General features: G+C 42.4%; 3 protein-coding genes and 1 pseudogene across 6 annotated transcripts; 2 read left to right on the top strand and 2 right to left on the bottom strand.

Moving 5' to 3' along the window:
* Nucleotides 1-1,580: 1,580 nt before the first annotated feature.
* On the bottom strand, nt 1,581-3,504 carry LOC122046034 (cytochrome P450 CYP73A100-like). Its single transcript, XM_042606521.1, has 3 exons — nt 2,649-3,504; nt 2,432-2,565; nt 1,581-2,355 (listed from the first exon to the last, which is right to left on the bottom strand). Exons 1-3 carry the CDS (start codon nt 3,485-3,487, stop codon nt 1,745-1,747), a joined length of 1,584 nt encoding a protein of 527 aa, XP_042462455.1. The 5' UTR covers nt 3,488-3,504; the 3' UTR covers nt 1,581-1,744.
* A 3,327-nt stretch (nt 3,505-6,831) lies between these two features.
* Nucleotides 6,832-13,683, top strand: LOC122049234 (annotated as a pseudogene).
* A 460-nt stretch (nt 13,684-14,143) lies between these two features.
* On the bottom strand, nt 14,144-17,150 carry LOC122048387 (U-box domain-containing protein 52-like). Its single transcript, XM_042609958.1, has 8 exons — nt 17,010-17,150; nt 16,386-16,704; nt 16,241-16,307; nt 15,853-16,141; nt 15,693-15,794; nt 15,266-15,619; nt 14,490-15,182; nt 14,144-14,420 (listed from the first exon to the last, which is right to left on the bottom strand). The coding sequence occupies exons 1-8, from the start codon at nt 17,148-17,150 to the stop codon at nt 14,340-14,342; spliced, it is 2,046 nt and encodes a 681-aa protein (XP_042465892.1). The 3' UTR covers nt 14,144-14,339.
* Nucleotides 17,151-17,565: 415 nt separating this feature from the next.
* LOC122046033 (transmembrane 9 superfamily member 11-like) lies at nt 17,566-20,094 on the top strand. Of its 4 annotated transcripts, none has more exons than XM_042606518.1 (2): nt 17,566-17,698; nt 17,795-20,094. In XM_042606518.1, exon 2 carries the CDS (start codon nt 17,819-17,821, stop codon nt 19,829-19,831), a length of 2,013 nt encoding a protein of 670 aa, XP_042462452.1. In that variant the 5' UTR covers nt 17,566-17,698; nt 17,795-17,818; the 3' UTR covers nt 19,832-20,094. The 4 variants fall into 4 exon arrangements, with proteins under 4 accessions (XP_042462452.1, XP_042462453.1, XP_042462451.1 ...); XM_042606519.1 differs by having other exon boundaries at nt 17,782-20,094; XM_042606517.1 differs by having other exon boundaries at nt 17,776-20,094.
* The last annotated feature ends 6,324 nt before the right edge of the window (nt 20,095-26,418 follow it).

Genomic DNA, 26,418 nt, shown 5'->3' with positions numbered 1-26,418 from the left:
CGGGTAGAGATGAGCAAAGTGGACGCCACATATCTTCTTTCGGAGAAGCATCTACTTCAGGATATAGGGTTTCTCAACCGATTGCAACATCTCAAGGGAGAGGAAGACGTGGAAGAGGGTCAAAGGTTCTCAATACTCAAACGACCCATGATCACTCTCCAGTTCCACCCATCCGTGATACTTATATTGAGAAATTACCTGTGCCTCTGCAGCGTTATATTTCTCACACTGTTGATGTTCAACCTGATGGTCATTGTGGATTCAGGGCAATAGCTGCACTAATTGGGTATGGTGAAGAAGGTTAGGTTCAAGTACGATTTGAGCTTATAGAAGAGATTCAACAAAATAAGGATCTATATGATCAACTTTATCCAGATCCAAATTTGGTAACCAATCTATTATTCTCATTGAATTATTTCGAGCAGTGGGCACCAGAAATATATTGGATGGACGCTATGTCTTTGGGAATTGTCATCGCATCAAGGTACAATCTTGTACTTCATACATTTGGTGAGAATATTGGGAGTTGTTTTACTCACTTGCCATTAAGAACTCCTCCAGTTCCAAACCAAGAGCGTCGAGAAATAGCTATTGCTCATATTGGCAATCACTTCGTACAAGTTTTCTTATATCCTCATTATCCTGTACCACCCATTCCAACTTGGTGGTGGCAACATTCATCGTATGAAGCTAAAGGATGGGTCACTCGTTATAGGACACGCGCTCATTTGTGGTACGAAATAATAGGTGCACCACCACCAAATGCATCGGGAGCAGAATTTGGAGGCAATATTGATTAATATTTCTATTTTTATATGTTTTTATGTTTTTTTTGTATTATTACATGTACTCTTCATTTGGAAAAAATATATTTGTTCCTAAGTTATGAATGTGTTCATTATTAATTGGTAGTATTTTTTTTAGTTTTAAATATAAACTAAAAATAAATAAAAGATTATAAACATATAAAAAAATTATTGAAAAAAATAAAACTGAAAAAAATTTGATAAAGAAATTGATTAAAAAAATTAATAAAAAATTAAAATTTAAAAAAATCAATTGAAAAAATATAAGTATTATGAAAAAAATAATAAATTAAATTATTTAAAAAATAAAAATAAATAAAATTTATATAAAATTGAAAAATAAAGTATTGATAAAAAATAATAAATTAAATTAATTAAAAAAATAAAAACTAAATAAAATTTATATAAAATTGAAAAATAAAGTATTGATAAAAAATAATAAATTAAATTAATTAAAAAAGTAAAATTAAATAAAATTAAAAATCTAATTGTATGAGAGTTATTTTTAAATAAAATTAATTAAAAAATAAAAATAAAATCAGAATTAAATGAAATTTAAAAAAAAATAAAAAAATAAAAAGGGGAGGTGGAGGGGGTACATGCGACCTTTGGCTGGGAGAGAGAGGGGAGGTGGGTTGACCCCGGGGGGGGGGGGGGGGGGAGCAGCCCTCATCCAACAAATAGAATTTTAGCGGAGATTTTAGCTAAAATTTACAGCGAATCCAAATCCAAATCCTCTCGCTTTTAGAATGATCGAAAAATTGATGAACAGGATTATCGTTGATAGAAATTCACTATTTTGGGGAATAACATATATGAAGATGGAGATACTCAATATAAAAATTCTTAATATATCATTTTGTATATAGATAGAGAATTTATGTGATTGGATTATTTGCCGTCGAAGAACAGTCGACGACGGGATCTAGTTGATTTCTTCACGCCGCCGGAACTGGGCGGAAGACGATGGTGGCGTGCTTTGCAATCTGCAAGCTGAACTGCCCTCCCTTCTCCGTCACGTCGATCTTCTCCATCCCCGGTGGCGGCGCCATCTCGAACTCCTTCACCAGCTTCCCCACGACGAGCCCCAGCAGCGGCATTGCCAGTATGATCCCTGGGCAGCTCCGCCGGCCCACCCCAAAGGGTAGGAACCGGAAGTCAACCTTCCCCCCGCCCACCACAGCATCCACCTCCTGCTCTTCCTCCAGGAACCTCTCCGGCCGGAACTCCTCCGGCCGCAACCACCACTCCGGATTGTTCCCCAGCCACCACGCGTTTACGATCACCTTGGTCCGCTTGGGGATGTCGTACCCCCCCAGCTTCGCTGCGTCGAGGTTCATGTGGGGGACCAGAAGCGGGATCGGCGAGTGAAGCCGGAGCGTCTCCTTCACCACCGCCTCCAGGTACGGCAGTCGCGGCAGGCTCGTCTCTGTCACTGGATCCTCGCCCAGCACTTGCCGGAGCTCCTCCCGGAGCCGCTTCTGGCATCTCGGGTGGTTCACCAGCTCCGCCAGCGCCCACTCCATTCCCCACAACGTCGTCTCTATCGCTGCAATCGATCGATCAATTCAAATACAAGTGTAAGATCGATTTACGCCCAATTCGTAACTCGGTTGGATAATTACCTGCAACGTTAATGTTCTCGACGATGTAGATAACGTTATCGGAGCTGATCTCTCCGTTCATCTCTGCTTCGAGGATGTAGTCCATGGCGCACCTCAACCGGTCGCTGCTCCCATCTCTGGCGGACATGACCTTCCTGTTCCCAAATCGAAAATTTTAAGTCAAAATTGAGTCTTTTGGTTGGTAATTGCAAAGATTTCAACGATTTTGGCAAATTACCTTCTTTTCTGGACATAGTTGTCGTTGAAGAAGGCAAGGCGGCGGCTCTGCAAGTCCCTGCATTTCTCCAAGTAGCCCTTCAAGAAGGGCCTCAAGATGGGGATGAAGTCGCCGTAGTTGTAATCGAAGCTCTGCGCGAGGCGGCTCCGCTCGGAGTTGAACTGAGTCGCCTGCTGGAACAGCGGGTCGTCCACCGACTCGAACCGCGCGTCGAACATCATCCGGTACATGATGTTGTAGAGCATCAGCTGTAGGCGGCGGCGGACCACGACGCCTGCGGGCGGCGCCGCCCGCAGGCACTCCGTCACCGCGTCCATCTCCTCCTCCCACATCCCCTTGTACTGCGCGACTACCTTACTGGTGAAGAAGGGCATGGTCATGATGCGCCGCATCTTGCGCCAGTGGTCGCCGTACTCAGTGAACACCATGTCCTTGCCGCTGGCGGTGAAGATGTCCCACACCAGATTCCGCGGGCGAGAGCCGAACTCCACGCCCTGCGTGTGGAGCACCTCGGCGGCGAGCTTGGGGTCGGAAACGACCGCCAGGTTCCGCACCCCCAGCCGAAGCAGGAACACGCCACCATACTTCTCGGCCATGCCCACCAGGTTCCGGTGGTTCAGGTCGTTCCCTACCTGGAGCCAGTTGCCAAAGATGGGCCAGGCGACAGGTCCAGGTGGAGTTTTACCACCGCCGCCAGAGGAGGAGGAGAACAAAACGAACGCGACGATTAAGAGGAGAGGAATGGACACCACAGCCAGAGATTGTCCGGACTTGGCGAGAAACGCGGAGGCGCCGGCGAGGAGAGTGAGGGCGGCGAACCTGGCCACGGAGATCGTCATTGCGGTGCTCGATGCAATGCCTCAACGAAGCATGGCCTCTATTTATAGAATGAATTTATTAAGACAACGGAGTACAATTATTATTATAATTAAGGTTTGGTGGTTGAGTACGACCATCATTATTTATTAATTAATTAGATAAGCAACACCACAACAGTTGGATTAATTAATAGTCAATAGTTTTGAAAGGCTAAATCCGTGGGCCGAGGAGGAGAAACAAGGTAGAGGGGAAGTGAGTTGGTAATGAAGAGAGAGGTTGACACAACAATTCGAAGCTAAATTGAATTCTGTTTTTTTGTTTATTTTGAAGAAATCTGAGCTAAGTATTCGGTCAAAATTAAATAGACTGAAAATTAAATTAATTTTTTTAATCAATTAAATCTATCAATTTTTTCTCAAAAATTAAATAAATTATTTTTTTTAATCAATTAAATCCATCTAATTTTTTATAAAAATTAAATTAACCGAAGCGATAAAATATCTGTTAATTTAATTTTTGACCGAATTAATTAAATTAATTAAAATTTTAAAATTTCATTCGATTTTAATTAAAAAAATATTTTATTTAATTAATTATATTTTAAAATAAAAAATTAAATTAGTATTTTTATTCGATTTAATTGAATTATAAAATTTAAAATCGAACTCAATTAACAGAAAACTAAATCAATTTTTTTTTAAAAAAATAAAAATTAAATTAACCGAATTGAACTTCTAAATTAAGTCAATTCAGCTCAATTAATTCAATTTCACCGAATTTTTATTCATTAGGAGCTCAATTAATTTAATTTTATCGAATTTTTATTCATCCCTAATAAAGGCTTTAATTCAGCTATGGAATTCATTTAGCAATTGTTGCTCCACATGTAGTGGAGTTGGTACTCGGACAATAGGATTTGTTAATAGGTAGGCATGATTCAATTTGGTTTGTTAATAGGTAGGCATGATTCAATTTATAATAGGTATAAATATTATTTTAGATTTTATCACATGATTAAAAAATCGATAAATTAGAGAAAAATCTCTAATCACAATGTTAACTTTGCATGTAATATACATGTCCAAAAAATTTTGTTTCCACTCCCTGCATGTAAAGTATTACTTGTTTTAACTTCCTTATGTAAATATTGATACCTAAATTGCCCCTCAAATTTTTTAGGTACAAAAATTTTAAAATTGAGTAAAAAAAGTCCAAAAATGAGTATAATTCTTCTTAAAGTTAGCACTTTATATTAAAAATTGAGTATATTTTCTATCAAAATTGTCCCTCTTATTTTTTAATTATAAAAATTCTAAAAATAAGTATAATTCATATTAAATTCAGCACTTTACACTATAATCTAGTACTCTATAATATGATCGAGTATATTTTCTATCGAAATTAACCCTCATATTTTTCGGTACAAATAATCTAAAAATGAGTATAATTCCTATTAAATTCAGCACATTAAACTAAAATCGAGTATATTTTGAGGTGAAAAAAGAATCGTACTCAATTTGATAGAAAATATAATAGATTCTAAGTTAATATACTCAATTTAAGAGGATTTATACTGATTTTTAGACTTTTTGTACCTAAAAATATCATGGACAATTAGATAAAGATGTTTGACTAGGGAGTAAAAACAAAGATTTTCATGGATCAGGACTGCATGCAAAAATTTATTTACTAATAGTGACTGCATGCAGCAAAATTATCCTTAAAAAATGCTGCGTTTGGTAGGGCGTAATTTGCCTTGTAATGTAATCCTGATTACATTACAAGGCAGATTATTTTGTTTGTTTCACTTTTAAACTTGTAATGTAATGTAATCTGGATTACAAAATGTAGTGAAGTTTTGTAATCCAGATTACAAAGCAAATGCTATGTAATCCGATTACATTACGAGGTCACCGTTGACGGGCGGTCGTGAGCGATCCGGGCCCGCTCCTGGCGCTCCGCGCCGGCCTGATCGCCCGCTTCGCCGCCGACGCCGCCCTGGCCGCGCTGCTGGGCGGCCGCGTCCGGCTCTACGACGAGCCGCCGCGCGGCACGCTCCCGGTCTACGCGCTGTTCGTAGGACACTTTTGTCATTTTGTAATAATGCAAATTACATTCCTGATAAAAAATAATATATACCAAACAAAAGAATTTAATCATCCTTGTAATCAAATATTACATACATTACATTTCCAAACGTAGTAATGTAATCAAGATTACATTATATTACATTACAAATTTGATTACATTACACCCAACCAAACATAGTTACGTAACTGGTTGGGTGTAATGTAATCTAGCTTGTAATGTAATCAAATTTGTAATGTAATGTAATGTAATCTTGATTACATTACTACGTTTGGAAATGTAATGTATGTAATATTTGATTACAAGGATGATTACATTCTTTTGTTTGGTATCTATTATTTTTTATCAGGAATATAATTTGTATTATTACAAAATGACAAAAATGTCCTACGACCTCTACTGACGGTCGCCGCACTTCTGCCGGAGCTTGCGGCAGCTACCGGCCGCCGCTTGCCGTCATAGATATAGGAGGAGTTGCCGCGCAGCACCTCCAGCCCTTCGGGGGCCTGGTCGACCATCTGGTCGATGATCAGGCGGGTCGAGCCGAGCCAGTCCTCCAGCGGCGGCACATCGGCGCTGAGGCTGCCGAACATATTTAAATTTTGGTGGGACGGTAACCTCGTAATGTAATCGGATTACATAGCATTTGCTTTGTAATCTGGATTACAAAACTTTACTATATTTTGTAATCCAGATTACATTACATTACAAATTTAAAAGTGAAACAAATAAAATAATCTGCCTTGTAATGTAATCAGGATTACATTACAAGGCAGATTACACCCTACCAAACACTAAGTGTTTTATAAATCCGTCGTATTAATATAGAAAAGATAAATTAAAAATAATTATTAAATTTTAATATAATAATTAAAATATAAAAAGAAAAAATATTCAAATACACCGAGTTTTGAGTTTATAATCTAATAGGACAATAATCTATATCTTAACCACTACCAGAGATTCATTTCAGAATTTATCATGCCCCTATTAAGAAGGCCATTAGACCATCCCTTTCATAATACATGGAGCCGTCTGAAAAAGCCACTGAAATAACGGCTTCAACTTTTACCAACCCACAAATCTAATAGAATAAAATTTAAAAAAAATAAAGTTGGTCACAATTAGTGCCATTACTGTTGGCGGCCTTGTGTTTTTTTCGGTTGGTTTGGAAATTGGAATTTTTCAGTGTTGGTTGGTGGATACTTTACACAAAAATCCTCCTTAATTTATTATTATTATTATTATTTTATTGTCATTATTTAAAATGAGCCTCTAAAATTGTTTTTATTTTTGTTACTTCGTAAATATATTTTAGTTGTATAAAAATTTATTAAACTCTTCTTCTTCTTCTTCTCGTCGCCGGAAGAGCGGAGCACGCCGCGGAGAGAGGTGCTCCTCCATTTCCGATTCCTTCGTCCTCGTCCCCATCCCCTCTGCGCCCCTACATCTCGACCCTATGATCGTCGCCGATCCGCACCTTTCTCCCTCGATCGGCCAATCCCGAGGTCTCCCCTCCATTGGATCAGTTCGACATGAACCAGAGGCTGAACCTACAGCAGAAGCAGCCCCTGATGCAGAAGGTGATGCTCCAGCAGCAGCAACAGCAGCTTTACCATTCTGGAGTCTTGGCTGCCGCCATGCCTCAGGTGTGACTGCCTTTTGTTATCTTTCTGTTTAGATAACGATTGGGTTGAGCAGGGATTGTTCTCGATTTTTTAAATTCAAAGGTCATCTTTTGTCACTGTGTCTCGAAGTTGTACATTTTTATTGGTAAGATTCATTTGACCATCTATGCCCTTCGCAAATGCAAAGGCAAAGGCATTCAAGGAAGAATATTTTAATGAAAATTGAGGATTTCGATCATCATTTAAATCCGGAAGAACAATATAGAGGAACCGCTTGTGACCATGGCCCTCTCAAGATTCCTTGAGGCCCTAGGCAAAAAAAATTAAAAAACAAAATTTTTTAATATATTTTTAATTTTCTTTAACATTTTTCATTTAGATTTGGGACAGAAAATAATAATTTAAAAAAATATTTTTAAAATTAGTTATTAAAAAGAATTAAATATTATTTTTTTAAAAAACTAATTTTTGATATAAAATTTAGTTTTCTGACGGGCATTTTGATAATAATTTTATTTTTTATTAATAAAATTATTAAATTATTCAATTTTTTTAGTTAGAATGTCAAATAGACTTTATTAATTTTAATTTTAAAAAAAAAAATTTTGTTAATGCATTTTACTTTGTATTTTATGATAAAAAAATCTCTAATTCATATTATTATCAAGAAATAAAAAGAAAGAGCGAGGAAGAAATATGAGAAACATAAAAATCCATGATGAAAAAAAAAGAAAATGGCACAATACACTGATGAGAGAACTATTAGGATTTTTAAGAAATATTGAGGAGAAAAGAATTCATTAGGTTTTATAAGAATAGTATTACTAATTGCAAAATAAAATGAGAATTAATAATAAAAACAGAAAGAAATATGTCAATTTAAAAATGAATTATATTTAAGGCAGAATAAAATCTCATATAAAATTATGGTAGACAATTAATGAGGAAATAAAGATAACTACAATGTATAAATAGGAAGTGGAATCGATAATGAATTAATTGACAAAGTGTCATTAATGAATTAGCAAGACATTTATAATTAATTAATATTAATCATGCTAATTTAATTTTTTTAATATCTTTAATTAATTAATCAATGGACCCCAATAAAATTGGGGCCCTAGGCATAAGTCTTAATGACCTATGCCTTGAGCCGGGCCTGCTTGTGACATTTCAAAAGCCTGAAATATCTACCACATTCATGAATCACTGCTTCCGAATTGCATAACTTAATTTTCCTCTGCAAATGCGTATGCTAAAAATTAGACATTGTTGCAGAATCAAGGGTAAAATGCTCGGAATTTCTCCATTGGACAACTTTTGGCAGGTCATGATCTGCAAAGGACATAATCGTATCTTCATTTTTGTTGTTTCTAATCCTTATAATCAATTAACCATTTCTATTTCTGGATAATTAGCTTATACTTCTTTTCTAACCTTGTACTTTTGGCTCATGCTGAGGTTATTTCATGTGCCCCTGTCCTGGTTAGTAAGAATGCCCGTGCATTCGATTAAATAGCTTATACGCACAAGGCAATAAACATATCACAATAATTTTTAGTAGGTGCCATCTATACAAGATGGTAAGAGCTTGGAAGTTGTCGCCAAGGTACCGGGTTTGAAACTTGCCTTCTTGCTCACTTCCATATATATTATCTAAAATGGTACCATAACAATTTTTATCAATTGCATAAATAAGCTTTTTGAAGATTAGTACATGTAGGATTTCCATTTATATCATAAGGATATTTATAAGCTAATTCCTACCAAAGTTCTTACAAGAACTAGGGCACTCAACTCAAACCCTTTTTAGTCCAGTATCACTTGGTACATGCATTCCTTTATTCAAAGAGAGATTATTAACCACTTTATGAGTATATTTACACTCTTCTATCATAATATCCATTCCTTTGTAATCTTGTTGCCATCTATCTCCATACTCACTTTAGTCACTCAAATTGTCTGAACAAACTTTCTGTTGTTTGACATTCATTTTACTGAACAATTGGATGATGATTTTCTTGTATTCTAGTCATTATTTGCTGCGTCTGTGGCAGTAGATCTTTTTAAATTTTTCTTTACTCTTTTTATGTTTATGTTCAGTTGGCTGAAACCTCATCTACTTCTATCTAAAGAATTTTATTCACTTTTATATTTAACCATTATTCCTCAGACCATCCTACTGGTCTTTTGATTTTCCATGTTCCATAATGATTTAAATCCTTTCTCCACTCCTTTGATTGAGTGAACTCTTTTTTTTGTTTTTTTTGTTTTTTGCATGCTTTTCTGGATTTCAAGGGGATTTTCTTACAAAATTATATATCTACACATTCAGTCTTTAGATGTGCTAGTACTTACATAACAAGTCAATATAACAGAGTTGGCAACTTATTCAGTCTACTATATTAAACTCTAATTGCATGTAATATTAACTTCAATACTCCAAAACACAAGAGGTAGGTGTGGTTCCCACTTATATGTGTTTCCATGTAGGGTTGTCATTTTAAGCCTTACCTTCACTTGGAAAGGGATTTCCACTACCATCCCATGCTTTTGTTTTACTAATTGCTTTATAATTTGACTTCCTTTATGATCAGAGTATGTAGTAAAATTTTCTTTGTTCAATTTGATTTGCATCTTTGAAATTTTTGAGCCTTTTGTTAGTTTCCTTGTATAAGAGGATTCAAATTGGAATCTCATTTCTAATTGTTATTAGCTATTTTCTTAATTTATCTCTTTCTCTAGTTATTAGGATAACTATAGTCTCTCTGTCTCTCAATGCAGATGGAACCTATTCCAAGTGGCAATCTTCCCCCGGGTTTGATCCATCTACATTCCAGAGTGTGTGAGTGCCTTTTGTAGTGTTTTTCTTGGTTCACCTTTTACTTTTCTTTGTCCCATTTTTATTCAATGTTCTAGCCCATTTCTTACACATATCTAGCATATGCATTATGATAGTGACTTCCCAATGGACGATTTTGGTTGATGTCCTCTAAGATTGCACATTTAGTCTTTCCTAACTTCTGACTTCTTCAGGATATATTTTCTGTTAGTAAGACATTATTGCAGGAATTCTTATATCCTAAATCTTTTTAAACATCACTTTAAATATTTCAGTTTGATTTGATATCATTTTTATTTCTTTATTTTATTAGATATGTGGGCAATATCCATCAAAATGTGACAGAGAGCCTGCTTGAAGAAGTTTTCCAAAGTATTGGTCCACTTGAAGGATGCAAACTCATCAGGAAAGAAAAGGTTTTTTCCTGGATCAGAAGTCCAAACTATTGAAGTTTTCATCCTTGGAAAATAGTCTACTCTCTGGGCTGTCATCTTTGTTTATTGAAGTTACGAACCACAATCTTCTTTGTTTGCCATCGTTTTGTTTTCTTGATGGAAATTCAAGATTATGTTAATAGATTTTTTTATTGTTGGTCATGTTGAAGATGATAATTAAGCTATAACTTGTCGGTCCTAGGTAATTTTTCTTTAGTTTATTATAATCAGACCTATGCTTGGTTGTGAAAGCTAATATCTGGAATGAGTAGAAAAGATTCAAATTCTTTCGCATACAGATAAAAAAACTTGTGCCTAAATGTATTGTATTAATTTTATATGCTTTCCTGGTGCCTAAGAAGCTTATTTACAATGCTTGAGATTTTGTTGCCACATTCAAATTGCAGAGGGTTCTGAAAGTAGGGCTAAATTTGAACGACATTAGTTCTCTGGGTGGAACATAATGATGTTCTCCGGCAACAACCCCTTGAACAATGCTTTAAAAATGAATATTTTTTGGTTAGTCCAGGTACTGGAACTTTTATTCTAAGTATATGAATTTACAAGGCATGGTTTCTTGTCTACGATGATCTCCGTTCTATTGGCACCTCTAATATTATCTTTATGATGTGGTTCATGTGGGCAAGGTAGTCATTAGATATTGAAGTTGCTAGAGACAAATCATTGTTTATCTTCAGAATTTTTTAGTTCCCCTTTTCTGTATGATGATCTATGACCATGGTTTTGCTAAGATGATCTGCATTTGATTGCATCACTAGTACTGTTTAAGATGTGAAGGCCAGGATACCTGGATTAACAAACAAAAAGAAAACAAGAGAAAAGAAAAGATGTGATCCATGTGGTTTAGGTATTGTTTTATATTGATGACACAAGGACTAACATTCTATTAAGCTTCTCCAACTTTATTTTTTAGTCTTATTCTTTTTGTTATGTATTATACTACTAGAGTCTTGTATAATTTTCTTATCACTCCAGTGGGATTGTTGGACAATGGAACTAGCCTTTGTGAATGTTGAGTTTTTTTTAGTTTAGTGCATCATAAGCTCCATGGAGGATACTGGTGCTTGAACTAAAAATATTTATGCGACTAGTAGCAGCTATTTTCTAGTTGCTCTCTGACGAGAATAATGTCACAAATATGACACTGTTGGAGGCTGAGGGAACATTTCATACTGTGCAGTTAGATGCAACATTATTGTTCTGCTTGGGGGGAAGTATTTTGGAGAAATGATAAAAGGCAGTCAAGTGCATGAAGCTCCCATCAATACGGGATGCTGGGGAAGGATCGGATCACACATTGGATCTATTATACGTAATCTTACCCTGTATTGTAAGAGATTATTTTTGCAACTGGAACTCGTGACCATAAGGTCATATGGCAACAACTTTACCATTGTGCCAAGGCTCCCCTTCATTTTGGAGCAGTGATGTTTCCAGAAAAATCCTCACTATATTTCCCCATGACATACCAGTATTGGCTGATACTGAAGGAGTTTGCAGGCTGATTCCTTCTGATTAAAAAGCTTGAGAATCCTTACAGATTTTAAGAAATTAAGGAAAGTCCATGGTTCTGATGATTTTATGCGTAACTCTCTCTCTTTGCACAAATACATAACAAAAATGGGTAAGTGAATATTGCAAGAATTTCTTCTTCTCAATCTTACATGATGGCTTGGCCAATTGTATGAATGATTTATTTATCAGATTGAATGTTCATATGCGCATTAGAGACAGTAGGATGGTCTCTTTCTGCTGGCGCTCAAACCAAGCAAGAGAACTTCTTGGATGGTGAATCATCATTGCTTGATTAATGTTTGAAGCACTCATTGAGTGATCTAGGTCCATAACAAATACATAATTCTTGGAATGTTGTTCCTATGAATATTAGCTATCATCTGCTCTCATTGGTTCATCTCTGTTGACAAATTTCTCCTAATGTGTTTATGCCTCTTTCTGATCATGTATATATTTTGTAGTCTTCTTTTGGGTTTGTTGATTACCATGATCGAAGGTCTGCAGCTCTTGCAATCATGTCACTGCATGGGATACAGATGTAAGATCTACTTAAGATTTAAGATGCATGGCCTAGTTTGCCTGATTTAGTTTTTATGGAAATTTTTAGTTTTAGATCTTTCATATTTTTTGTGCTTTTTCAGATATGGCCAGGCAATCAAGGTGAATTGGGCATTTGCCAGCAGTCAAAGAGAGGGCACTTCTGGTATAGATCGCATCATTTTCTGTTGGGCGTGATCAGTGCATTACTTGAACCTGCTATGCTTTTGTTTTCATTTTGAGCAGGACATTTCCAAATTATTGTTGGTGATTTAAGTCCTGAGGTCACTGACGCAACACTTTTTGCATGCTTCTCAATACGTCACATGAGGTCACTTGGGGTGTGGTTGTTGAGGCATGGGTGTGTTATCACATGAAGTCTTGGGGTCAAAATTCGACTTGTCCGAGCATCTCTTTACCCATGCCTTGCCGCCTTAGCCACTTGTGATGCACATATTTTCATCCTACTCAGATTTAGCATTTATAAATGAAATTACTTGTCAATTTGGGCGGTCGAGAGGATTTGGCTTTGTTTCATTTCGCAACCAACAGGTATGAATGAAATTACTTGACAGAAACTTCCCTTCTAGATTTCTTATTTCTTCAAGCACTAATTTAGGGTTATGTGGCGTTTTGCCATGCCTTGCCCAACCCCACTCAGAATTTACAGGCCAATCAAGCCCATACCGTGTGCTGGCCAGGCATGGCCCATGGACATGCCTATCATGGCTATTCGATGTGAAGCTAATTTACTCTTGGCAAAATGGAAACGGCAAAATTCATTCACGTTATTTCTCCTTACTATCATGTTATTTTTTGCAGGATGCTCAAATGCTATTGATAACATGACTGGTAGGGGTTGGATTTACTGCTTCTGTAATTCCAATAGTTCTCCTGACTATTTTAGGGGTTATCTCTAATCTCCAGGTAAATGGCTTGGAAGCAGGCAAATTAGGTGCAATTGGGGAGCCAAGACTCCTACTGGAAAAGAGAAACCTGAAAATGCCGATCAAAATCAAATTGCTGTCGTTTTAACAGAAGGAAGTAGCAATACAGGTGAACTAGCTAAAATATACTAGTTAAGATTAACACAGTGTAGACCCTCATGTTGCCACTCTATCTGACTTCTCTAATTCAAGAGGCGGCTTTTCCTTTGCAACATATCATGCTTGCTATGTATTCTGTCATGCATATACATGATGCAATTTGAAGAAAACTCATATTATGTGGTTTAATACAAACAGAGGGTGCCCAAGAGAGTTCAAATGAAATCACATAGACTTTGCCAATCGACCTGGGTTTATATGTGACAACACCCCTGCATGATCTGCGTCAGGTGGGGGCAAAATCAGTAAGAACTATACCTTTCCCATATTCAAAAATACAAGTATATGAACTACTTGAAATCATAGAATGGGACAAGGAGGCATTGATGTTGGATTGCTGTGGCTAAAATAGTACTTGTTAGATTGCTGTGGCTAAAATTGAAAACAAAATTTATTAGAATTCAATAGCAAAAATATTTAGAGCTTTTCAAACTCTTGATGGATATTTTGATGATTTTACAATTCTTGAAGGCGTTTCAAATATTTCCTTCACCAAGTTGTAGAAGTTCAATTTACACATCCCTTGCTCCTCTGACAATCAAACTTCACAAAAACCAGACCAGGTCACAATGAGACATACATACATTGGACCATCATTAATTTATATATATACAAACCATTATGAACTAATGATTTATTCAAGAACAAGAAAACTACAATCTTTGTGGTACCCTTTCTCAAGCAACATCTGATCTTCTTCATCATGTGGCCCATGATCCACTTGAGTTAGTTCTTGAGCTTTCAGACCCTGATGGTGTCCATACTGAATCACTAAAGTTATCCTGCCAAACAATTACGATTTGAGTACTGAACTATGAGAAACAACAAACATGACAGATAAGAGTTTGCACCTTGCAAAGCATGCTATCTTCTGCGAGATCTCTTAGCCTCTTGAGTTCCAACATCACTGTAGTTTCAAGATCAGGCCGACCAATCCTTTGCGTCTCGGTGCACTTGAGAGCGATCTCGGCGAGATTTCGTGCCTCTTTGACCGGCCAATCGGGCACTGCTGGATCCAACACTCGAGCGAATTTATCTTCCTCGATCGATAGGCGCAAGAGTTGTGTCAGTCCGTCGGGAGGCTTGGCCGTTAAAATCTGCATCAGCACGACTCCCAGTGAGTATATGTCAGATTCCACCGCCGGCGGCCCTGTTTGGAGGTACTCTGGATCGATATAGCAGCAGAATGTCGACTCGGACGGTGTGACATCGCCGGAAACCGACGAGGTCGGAACCAGCCGCGCAAGGCCGACATCGCTGATCTTGCTCACGTAGTATTTGTCGAGAAGGATGCTCCCTGGCTTGAGGGCTCGGTACACAATCGGTTCGGGTTTCATGCGGTGCAAGAAGAGGAGCCCCGTCGCGATCTCGGCCGCGATGATGAATCGGAATTGCCAGGGAATCGCCGGCATATTCCCTCGCCGGAACAGGCGGTCCTCCAAGCTTCCGTTGGCCATGTATTCGTACACAAGGCAGCGATGCTCCGGGCACGCACCCAAAAGGAGGACGATGTTCGGGTGCCTGATGCAACTCACGAACTCAATCTAACCAAAGAATGAGAAACCGATGGGAATTAGTATGTAAATTAATTTCTTGCTCTTGGAGTTTCGAGGTGTTCGTTAACTACCTCTTGTTGAAACTCTGCCTGGTCTTGAGTTGCATTTGAGCGAAGAACCTTAACGGCAACCTTTGTATGATCTAGATAGCACTTGTAGACAGGGCCGTAGCCTCCCTCTCCGATCTTCAGTGATTCCGCGAAAGATTCCGTGGCGATCTCGATTTCTTCCATTGAGAATCTCCGGTATCGGATATCTAACTGTGACAGGGAATACAATTCTCTCCTTTTGTCCTCCACCTCCTCCTTTAGCTTCCTCTCGAGTAGATATTTCCTCTGCGCTTCTAGTTCTATCGCAGCATCCTCTATCGTCTGCGCCTCGACCCTCTTCTCTTCCTCCGATCTCCAAGACTGGAGTTCTGCTGCCTGCAACACAACAAGTATATATTGAGTTCAGTACAGACATTGATACCATTTATATGAAGGTACGTGGCCTGACTTTTTGCTTAGCAGCGACTGCTTCTTTGCAAGCTCTGTTGTACATATCCATAGTTTGCTCCAGTTGTTGCTTCAATCTCTTCACCTCTTCTTCCATGCCTTCCTGCATAATATAATATTCAGATAATTCACCTTAATTTGGAAACTGAAAAAAAAAATACCATGGCCGTCGGTGATGACAGCGCCATTATTCCATCGCTTTCATGTTCGATCCAACCGAAGGCGGGTCCGGTGAGGCCGCACGAACTGAGCTTTCGGCACGGCGTCGTGATCCTATCGAAGTCGTGATCGAAGCCTTCCGATGCGTTGGATGCCCTCGAAGGTAAAGCGCAGCTCGGCCTCGCAGAGCTCACAGACGATGATCTGCTGTCGGCGTCGGACCACGCGAAGTATGCCACACTGTCGGTCAGCGAGTGATCCGTCTGCGAATTTGCGTTGGAAGGTCGCGATCTATATATTTTGTTTGTTTGTTTGTTTGCATTAGTAATTAAGCAGTAGCATCATCTTTAAAGCTTTTAATAAATCTAATTAAATCGAGCTTATACGTACCTGATTGATTCATCATGGCGCGGGCTCTGACCGGCCCATGCCATTTCCCTCAATAAGTCACTCGACGCTATACAGGAGTTTACAATTCTTATACAAATGAAATGAAGTTCAGAGAGAGAAAGAGAGAGATCTATCTAGAGAGAACCTCTTGAAAAACAACCGAAGGTATCGGGCTTGAAGCTGGCATCGGTTAGAATCTGATCGCGAAACGGAGAGTTGGCCGGAGCTGGAAGCAGAGCTACGCGAGTGGAGGATAACTTTCCCTTAGCGATCACATAGACGCTGCAGAAATTGGGAGCCTTCTTGATGATGTTGCCGGTGATGTCGTGGCCGGTGAACCTCCTGACAAATGCACTCTTCGATGAGGCACCGACGACCATCTTCTCGATGGCAGCATGGGAGACAAATTCAGTAATAGCCTTAGCTACGTCTTGCCCTCCCAACACCACGTCCTTGCAGTATATCTGTATCAGAACAACAAATTAAACACTTGTGTTTTTTGTTTTGTTTTGTTATGTTTGGATTGAATATAATTAATTTGTTGATAGATCAGAATTGCACTAGCTACTCACATCTTTGCGCAAACAAAAGCAACGAAATGGAAGGAAGATATCTTTCGCTTTGTGATTCTTGGATTCCTTGTGGCCGACCGCTGTACTACACGGAAAAAGGAGATTATCAATGGCAAAGAAGAAAACAATGAAGGGGAGACAGAGATTAATTACTTACACGAGTGACTCTCGACTTTGACATGGATGAGAGTAAGAACCTGTCCCTTGAGAACGAGGTTGCTCACTGCCCATTGCAATGCACTCTGACTTCCCTTGTTTTTGTCGACGGCCACGGCCACCAGTGGAAACCCTAGAGACATTTCCATTTGTGTTGGATGCCCATTGCCTTTTTCCAGCATTCTTCTTAATTATTCAGCTTCGATCTTATTTTCCTTTTCTTCCTCAATTTCTCTTCTAATTCTTTCACTTTTATCCAAACCACAAATAGGTAGATTTCTGAACGCTAAAACTTGTGGTTCATTTTGGCTCTCTTTTTTTTGTTTTTTTGTTGACGTCTATAAATCCTCCTTCCTTTTGTTTGTGGTAAATAATGTTTTTGACTCTTTCATTACATTATTGTCTAATGACTATTATTAATTAGATGATAAGGATAGGTATTTACCTAATTAGATGTTAGGATTTAGTAATCATTAATATGGTTCATTCGCTTTTATGATGTGGTAGTTTGAATCGAATAATAATTAATAATAATAATAATAATATAAAATTATAGATTTGGCAAGTTACTCGCCTTACATAAAGTTTCCAATTCGATCGCCGTCATAAATTACGGCTTCGTGTTTCTCACTTCTCCTCTCACTCTCCTCGATTGGAAATTTACCCTGTCGGCAGCCTTCGTCGGTGGATCTGGATCTACGATCGAAGAAACGCACGCAAGCACGCTAAGGTTAGATCTCTCCTCTTAGCTCTGTTCCTTGATTTTTCTCCCATTTTTGTAATCGAAACCCATCGCCTTCAGAAAAGTCCTAGATTTTCTTTTCAGATCTGCGAGAGAAACCGACTGGAGATGGGTTTTGCTGCCGGATCCGGCAACAAGATGACATCTTTCTTCGGATCTGCCTTCTGGTTCCTTGTTCTCTGCTGCCTGGCGTTCCTCCAATCAGGCGATGGGTTTTATCTACCCGGAAGCTACCCTCACGAGTATCCGGTCGGAGAGGTCCTGTCGGTGAAGGTGAACTCGCTTACCTCCATCGAGACGGAGCTTCCTTTCAGCTACTACAGTCTCCCCTTCTGCCACCCTCAAGAGGGAATCAAGGACAGCGCCGAGAATCTAGGGGAGCTCCTGATGGGAGACCGCATCGAGAATTCTCCCTACCAGTTCAAGATGTTCACCAACGATTCCGAGGTCTTCGTCTGCCGAACGAATCCCCTCTCGGCTGAAGATTTTAGCCTCCTCAAGAAGCGGATCGATGAGATGTACCAGGTCAACGTCATCCTCGAGAACCTACCGGCGATTCGGTACACGAGGAGAGACGATTTCGTCCTCCGGTGGACGGGCTATCCCATCGGAGTCAGAGCCGACAATTCGTACTACGTGTTCAATCATCTAAAGTTCACTGTTTTGGTGCACAAGTACGAAGAGACCGATGTGGCGAGGGTGGTCGGAACCACTGGTGACGCAGCCGATGTGATCCAGATTGCAGATAAGTCGAGATCTGGAAAGGTAGGTTGGATAGTGGTTGGATTCGAGGTCGTGCCATGCAGCGTCCTTCACAATCTCGAGAAAACCAAGAATTTGAAGATGTATGACAAGTACCCGGCAAAGATCCAATGCGATCCTACCACTGTGGCCATGAAGGTAAACGAGAACCAACCTATAGCCTTCACCTACGAGGTTGCCTTCGTCGAGAGTGACATCAAGTGGCCCTCTCGCTGGGATGCTTATTTGAAGATGGAGGGAGCCAAGGTCCACTGGTTCTCTATCCTTAATTCATTAATGGTGATTGCTTTCTTGGCCGGCATCGTTCTTGTGATCTTATTGAGAACTGTCCGAAGGGATCTTACCCGGTACGAAGAGCTGGATAAGGAGGCGCAAGCGCAGATGAACGAGGAGCTCTCCGGCTGGAAACTTGTTGTTGGAGATGTCTTCAGGGCCCCAAGCCACCCAATGTTGCTTTGCGTTATGGTGGGTGATGGTGTGCAGATTCTTGGCATGGCAGTTGTCACCATCTTCTTCGCCGCACTTGGATTCATGTCCCCGGCGTCTCGGGGCACCCTCGTCACGGGGATGTTGTTCTTCTACTTGATTCTTGGAATTGCAGCAGGGTATGTCGCTGTTAGGATGTGGAAGACAATCAAAGGAGGGAATCATTCTGGTTGGATTGCTGTTTCCTGGCGCGTAGCTTGTTTCTTCCCCGGCATCGCCTTCCTCATCCTCACCACATTGAATTTCCTGCTTTGGGGCAGCCATAGTACTGGTGCGATCCCAATTTCCTTGTTCATTGTGCTGCTGCTGCTGTGGTTCTGCATCTCACTCCCACTTACTCTTGCTGGTGGATTCATCGGCGCCAAGGCATCACATATTGAGTTCCCTGTCCGGACTAATCAAATTCCTCGCGAGATCCCTCCGCAGAAGTACCCATCATGGTTGCTGGTTATCGGAGCCGGGACTCTGCCATTCGGCACTCTATTCATCGAGCTCTTCTTCATAATGTCCAGCCTCTGGATGGGCCGAGTCTACTATGTCTTCGGGTTTCTCTTAATTGTGTTGATTCTCCTTATTGTCGTCTGTGCGGAGGTTTCTCTAGTCCTGACCTACATGCATCTGTGTGTGGAGGATTGGAAATGGTGGTGGAAATCCTTCTTCTCTTCAGGATCCGTAGCTATCTACATCTTCTTATACTCGATCAACTATCTAGTATTCGATCTTAAGAGCTTGAGCGGTCCTGTGTCTGCCTCACTCTACCTCGGCTACTCACTGTTCATGGTCACTGCTGTCATGCTTGCTACTGGTACAATTGGATTCATTTCGTCCTTCTGTTTTGTTCACTACCTCTTCTCATCTGTCAAACTCGACTGAGCTACTTCTGAAACAAGAGCTCTCGAAACTGACTGAAGGTATGAAGCACCTATTGGCACAACTAGAAGAGATTACGATAGAGACGATGTTTTGTAGGTTGTGCGTGTTATCATTCATTGCTTCTTATTTTTACCTGTCTTAGAACTTTTTAGTCGTAGTATGTACTTGTTGGATCATTTGCTTTTCTCTTTGTCACAGTCATATTTTGTTAAATTATGTTTTTTTATGTCATAAACATAAATAAGAATTGCTCGTTCATTCAAGGATGTTGTGGTGCAATTTTTTTGTTTTCCGATAATGACCACTGGAAGTTGTATGATCATTTCAATGTTTACTACTTTACGGTTGCAGGTGTTTCTCTTGTGGGTTAGTGATCTGATGATGTCCGAGAACTGAGTTGATGGACGCTGGGGACATGACGTTCCCGTTGACTGGTTGAAGACTCTGTGAGCATAGATCTTCTGTCAACGTGGACCTGCAAGTACAATGCTGAGCCGGGGAGGGTTTCTCGACGATGACCCTCTGACGCTCAAGTAAGATCTCTGCCAGAAAAAAATAGAGCCAAGGGGAAACGAGACTATAGCTACAGTGAAAAAGTGAGCATACCTCCGTCGAAGTCTAGTAGGGCTCCCCAGAGGCGCCCGCACGCTTCCCGAGACGTGCACGCTGCTCAAAACATACCTGAAACGGATGTGTCAGAAAAACGTGTCGAACGCCATACTTTAATAGCACGAGCATATCTCTGACGTGACAGTGGAAGTTTCCCCCGTACGATTCTCTGTCTGACTATGTCGTCGGCACTGGTTCCTAGGAAGATATCGCCAACTGCTCCCCTTGTCCGTTACCGGGCCGAGTGGAGAAACCGCTCGGCTAGCACCTTTCCCTGGACGAGCGAAGGGACCGCTCGACTAACGCCCTCCCGGCGCCACCAAGGTTGGACCGACTCGGATGTCCACTCGGTTGATGATTTGATGTCTGACTCCGCCCTATCGAGCGAGGGAGCTTTAACTGTCGGGTCGATGCTATGTTCCTGGTTAGCCGAGCGGGATGTCCGCTCGGCCTTCATCTCTTCCTGTTTTGTCTTATGAGCATTAGAAACTCAGCGTTAGGTCGAGCTGTCAATATGCCAGGTCGGCTATTCTTCCCGCCGCTCGGGAAGGTAGCTCGCCCGATTGGCCGCCTGCCCTGGATGTTGACCACTTTGACTTCCTACCGAGCGGGCCTCGTCTTACCACCGGATCATGTGTCTCCCCTAAAGTCTAGTCGAAGAAGGCTGCAAGTCCGACTGACTAGACAAGTAGCCTGGTGAACGGTTGGCCGATCGGCTAATAGATGAGTCGGATCCCGCTCAGTCTCTGTGGGACTGATCTCGCCCCCCCCCCCCCCCCCATTGGTGCTTCGTGCCTTTGTACTTAGTGCTTTGGATACTTTTCCTCACCACTTTCGAAGGGGCGCGGGTCGGTCAGCTAATGCTGACACCGTCCGAATCTCCTCGCGATACGTGCAAATCACTTCCATTAAGGTCGAGCGCGCACCCATTAAATGTTATCCAGTGGGAGGATGCCACGTGTCGTCGGCGCAGTCACCACACGTCCGAGGTGACAGCTGCTGATGTGGTGTTTGGCGATTCGAATTCAACGGTCGGATGTGCACTTCGATTCTTGTGCCCTAGATCGGACGACCCCAGTCGGATGCACCCATCTTTATAAAGCTTCAGCGTCACCGCTTCTTCCTTTGCGTTCTATTTCTGCTCTCCGACCGTTTGCTCCGGTGACTTGCTTGCTCCCAGCACTCCGGCAGCTTCCAGTTTTCTCCTCCGGCGCTCCATTTTCTTGTAAACTTTGAGTTCTGTTTCATCGTCTTCCTTTCTCGCCTTTTAGCATTTTCCGGTGCACCGTCGTTCTGTCCAGTGATCTTCTGCTTTATTTTTCCGGCAATTCCCTCAGCAACTCCCTCTGCTTCTCTGTTTTTCAATTATGGCCAGTTCCTCCCAGCTAGTCGACCCGACCCCTGGTCTCTGGTATACCACCATGAAGACCAGGTTTGATGCGCGTGGCGTAGCGCACCTCATCAACGCTTTTGACCTTCCGCTCGACCACGAGATTGTCCTGGCCGAACCGTCCGATCGGCCACACAATCCGCCGACCGACACTATTTGTTTCTTTCGAGACCAGTTCGTGGTCGGTCTCCGGTTTCCCATTCATCCATTCATAACCGAAGTTTGTAATTTTTTTCGAATCCCGCTCGCCCAGCTCGCCTCTAATTCCTTCCGCTTGTTGTGTGGTGTAGTTGTGCTATTTAAAGTGCACAACATCCCGCTGACCCCTCGGGTCTTCTACTACTTCTACTACCCCAAACAATCCGAGCTGGGCACCTATCTGTTTCAGTCTCGTATTGGCCTGGTTTTCTTCGACAAGATGTCCTCCTCCAACAAACACTAAAATGAGTACTTTTTTTATTTAAGACTTCCCGAATGGCCATACTTTCGCACTCAATGGCAGACTGCCCTACCACCTCCGCCCGAGCTAAAGAGGTATAAGACTCAGCCGGATCACCTCCACGTTGCTAATATGTTGGTCGGGCTAAAGTTCAACATTCACAAGCTGCTACCAAAAGGCGTGATGTACATGTTCGGGCTAAGTCCAAGCCAAGTGAAGCTCCCGAGCAGCCTAGGTATGAAATTTCTTAATTTTCTTCCTTTGAGTCTAACTGATTCTGTTCTTCTTTTGCAGCCGACACCATGATGCGTGCCCGAGCAGTTGGTATAATGAAGGCTAAGCAGGCCGAGATCGAAGCAGTTGTTGCTAAGGAGATGGAGCGGCTCGACCTGACCCTGGTCGGCTCGCAAGAGGGCACAGCTGGGGAAAATACAACTGCGGGCGACGGGACCGCCGAGCGGACTCCCAGCGCGGGAGGGGCCACCGAACCAGGCTCAGTTCGCGGCGCGCCACCAGTCATTCCTGCTGAGGGATCGGGGTCCTCGGGCAACGAAGTACCGCTCTCTCTCAAGAGGCGCCATCCCAATCTGCCACTTCAGCCATCCAAGCTTCAGCGGGAGAAGGCGTCCCATCCCTAGCCCCCGCAACAGTGGAGGCTACTTCGTCCGTGGTTGAGTTACAGGAGTCGCTCCCCATTCAGCCGATCACCTCCCTTCCTCCGGCTAGGCGGAAGATAACCCGATCAGCCATTCTTCCCGTCCGCCTTGCCCAACCTCCGGTCCGTCTCCCTCTGCCCGATCGGCGCCGAGCGGGAGATGATCCGTCACCGCCACCCTTCGCCTGCCGATCGAGGATCTTCTCGAGCCGAGCGACCAGCCCAACTCTCCCCCAGCATCAAGTCTACATCCGGGGTCAGCTTGCCCGCGTCTGGGAGGAAGCGAGGGTGCGAGCGGCCATGAAACCCCCCCCCCCCCCACTCTGGCCGACAGCCATTTGGAGATGTCCACCGAGGTTAGTATTTACGTTAATTCATAAGTTACCTCTGCTCGGCACTAATTTTTGCTTGTAGTACTGGGTGGAGAATATCGCCATGTGCCAATGGCTGGCCCAAGTGGAAGATGAGCTGAAGAGGCTCAATATTTCTGGAGAAACCTCTTCCCAGGGACCATCGCCCGCTCGTCTGAAGGCTAAGCTGGAGAAGGCCCAACAACTCTTTGCCGAGGAGTAGCAGAAATCGACCGAGCAGGACAGCAGCCTGGGCCAAATAGAGGTGCAGTTGAAGACTTATGATAGGAAGCTCGATCTAGCCTCCACGAGGAAACAAAGAGTCATCGCCGATCTGGAAGAAAAGAATAAGGAGGCCCGACAGCTGGCCGAGGATATGAAGAAAGCAAAGGACTCCCTATCTGCCGAGCGGGAGAGTCGATTGGCTAAGGAGGCTGAACTTCAAGGCCAAGTGAATCGCCTCGAAGAGGAATTAGAGGCTTCGCGTGCCGCTCTGAAGACCTATCAAGAGGCCGAGCCGAGTCGCTTCGAGGTCCTGAAGCAACCGTACCTCCGCTCAGACCAATTCATGGGGAAGGTGGCCAATCGGATCGTCCGATCGTTTGAGCTAGTGATCGAGGCGATGCTCAGCCAGCTGAAGACGAACGGTCATGTCTCCAAGGCCCTATCTGATAAAGACGTAAACCGCGTGCAACTCCTTGAATCCATCCCCAACGAGGTCTTTGAATACATCAAGTGAGCAAGGGATTAGTTGAGTTTTTTGTAAGCCTTATCTGTAATCCTGCCGCTCGACAGTGTTTATTAATGAAATCATTTTGCATCCTCTTCATATGTTGTTTGTTTGCTAAGTATTTGGATACGTAGTCCCGTTCGGTTGTGGCACCCATGCTATTATTGAAATATTCATTTAGGATCATTCCTCTGGGGTTTATAGTCGCCGCTTGACTTCAATTTTAGCATATACGCTAGACGATTTTCTAAGGTTGGGGTTTATCGTCGCCGCTCGATGGTCTGTAATGCGGGGTTTTTATAGTCGCCGCTCCGACTCTAGGGTTTAACGTCGCTGCTCGATGGTCTTCAAGGCGAGGTTTTTATAGTCACCGCTGACTCTAGGGTTTAACGTCGTCGCTCGACGGTCTTCAAGGCGGGGTTTTTATAGTTGTCGCTTCGACTCTAGGGTTTAACGTCACCGCTCGACGGTCTTCAAGGCGGGGTTTTTATAATCGCCGCTCTGACTCTATGATTTAACGTCACTGCTCGACGGTCTTCAATGCAGAGTTTTTATAGTCGCTGCTCCGACTCTAGGGTTTAACGTCACCGCTCGACGGCCTTCAAGGCGGGATTTTTATAGTCGTCGCTTCGACTCTAAGGTTTAACATCACCGCTTGGCGGTCTTCAAGGCGAGTTGGCCGCTCGGCGATAACTTTGTAAACCCTTGCTTTAGCTTTTAATCCTGCAGCTGAAGAACGCAGAGAACGAAGATTACATGGTATTAGTTACATCAGCGCATCTTTCACCCAGCTCGATACGGCTGGAGGTGGTTTGTACTCCATGGACGCTCTAGCCTCTGTCCGTCCTCGTCTTCTAGGGAATAAGCACCCGACCAGAGCTTTCCCACGACCTTGAAGGGTCCGACCTAAGGAGCCTCCAGCTTGGTGACATCCCCGACTGGCTTCACCTTCTTCTATACGAAGTCGCCGACCTAAAAAAATCTAGGTATTACTTGCTTGTTGTAGTTCTGGCGCATCCTCTGTCGGCATGTCATCAACCGGGCGGCTACTTTGGCACGTGCTTCGTCCACCAAGTCCAGCTCCAGGAGTCTCCGCTCGGCGTTCTCTTCGCTATACTGCTGCAAATGATCGGACTCAATTTCAACTTCAACAGGGACGACTACTTCGCCTCCATAAACTAAGTGAAACGATGTCATTCCCGTCCCCTCCTTTGGGGTCGTGCAGATTGCCCATAGCACGCCCGAAAGCTCGTCTGCCCAGCTGCCTCCAACGTGGTCGAGCCGAACTCGAAGAATTCGTAGAATCTCTCGATTGACGACTTCAGCTTGTCCGTTGCTTTGGGGATACGCTACGGAAGTGAAGGTCTGCTGAATCCCGTAGCCTTCGCACCATTCTCTAAGACGTTGCCCGGCGAACTGTCTCCCATTGTCAGAGACGAGCCGACGCGGAATTCCGAACTGGCATATAATGTGCTGCTAGATGAATTTCTGAACCATCTGCTCGGTTATTCTTGCGTGCGGCTCGACCTCGACCTATTTGGAGAAGTAGTCTACCGCGACGAGCAGGAACTTTCGTTGGTCGATCGCCATGGGGAAGGACCCCACTATATCCATGTCTCACTGATCGAACGGTCATGATATTGTGGACGTCGTCATCTCTTCTATGGGTCGGTACGAGAGGTTGTGATACCTCTAGCAGGATAGGCAGGTGGACACTATCCGAGAAGCATCTGCCTGTAGAGTTGGCCAGAAATATCCGGCCAGTAGTATCTTCCTGGCCAACGACCGGCCGCCCGGGTGTCCTTCGCAAGTTCCTTGATGCACCTCCTGTAGAATGTACTCGATGTCTTCTGGTCCGACGCACTTGAGTAGGGCCCGGGATAAAGCTTTCTTATATAGTTGATCCCCAATCAGCGTGAATCTTCCTACTCTTCTTCTCAACAAGTGGGCTTCCACCTGATCGGACGGTGTAATTCCCGATCGCAGGAACTCTATCAGCGTCGTCCTCCAGTCGTTTGGGAAGGCGAGTCCTTCCATCCGATTAACGTGTGCCACCAGAGATACCTGTTCGATCGGCTGCGATATAACAATAGGTGATATGGAGCTGGCTAGCTTAGCCAGCTTGTTTTCCACTAGATTTTCCGCTCGGGGTATCTTCTGAATAACCACCTCCCGAAAGTTGGCTTTTAACCTTTCAAAGACTTTGGCATAGAGCTTGAGTCGGGTGTTGCTTATCTCAAATGTTCCAGTGAGTTGCTGAGCGGCTAATTGGGAATCCGAGTGAATTAAGACCTTGATCGCTCCGACATGCCAAGCGGCTTGAGGCCTGCTATGAGTGCCTCGTATTCGGCCTCGTTATTAGTTGCCTGATATTCTAGCCGAACGGACAGATGCATCCATTTTTCCTGAGGGGA

The sequence above is a fragment of the Zingiber officinale genome, chromosome 2B, assembly GCF_018446385.1.
Source record: "Zingiber officinale cultivar Zhangliang chromosome 2B, Zo_v1.1, whole genome shotgun sequence".
Lineage (NCBI taxonomy): Eukaryota > Viridiplantae > Streptophyta > Magnoliopsida > Zingiberales > Zingiberaceae > Zingiber > Zingiber officinale.
Note: the sequence above shows the minus strand (reverse complement) of the source record. Positions and strands in the feature narration are given on the sequence as shown.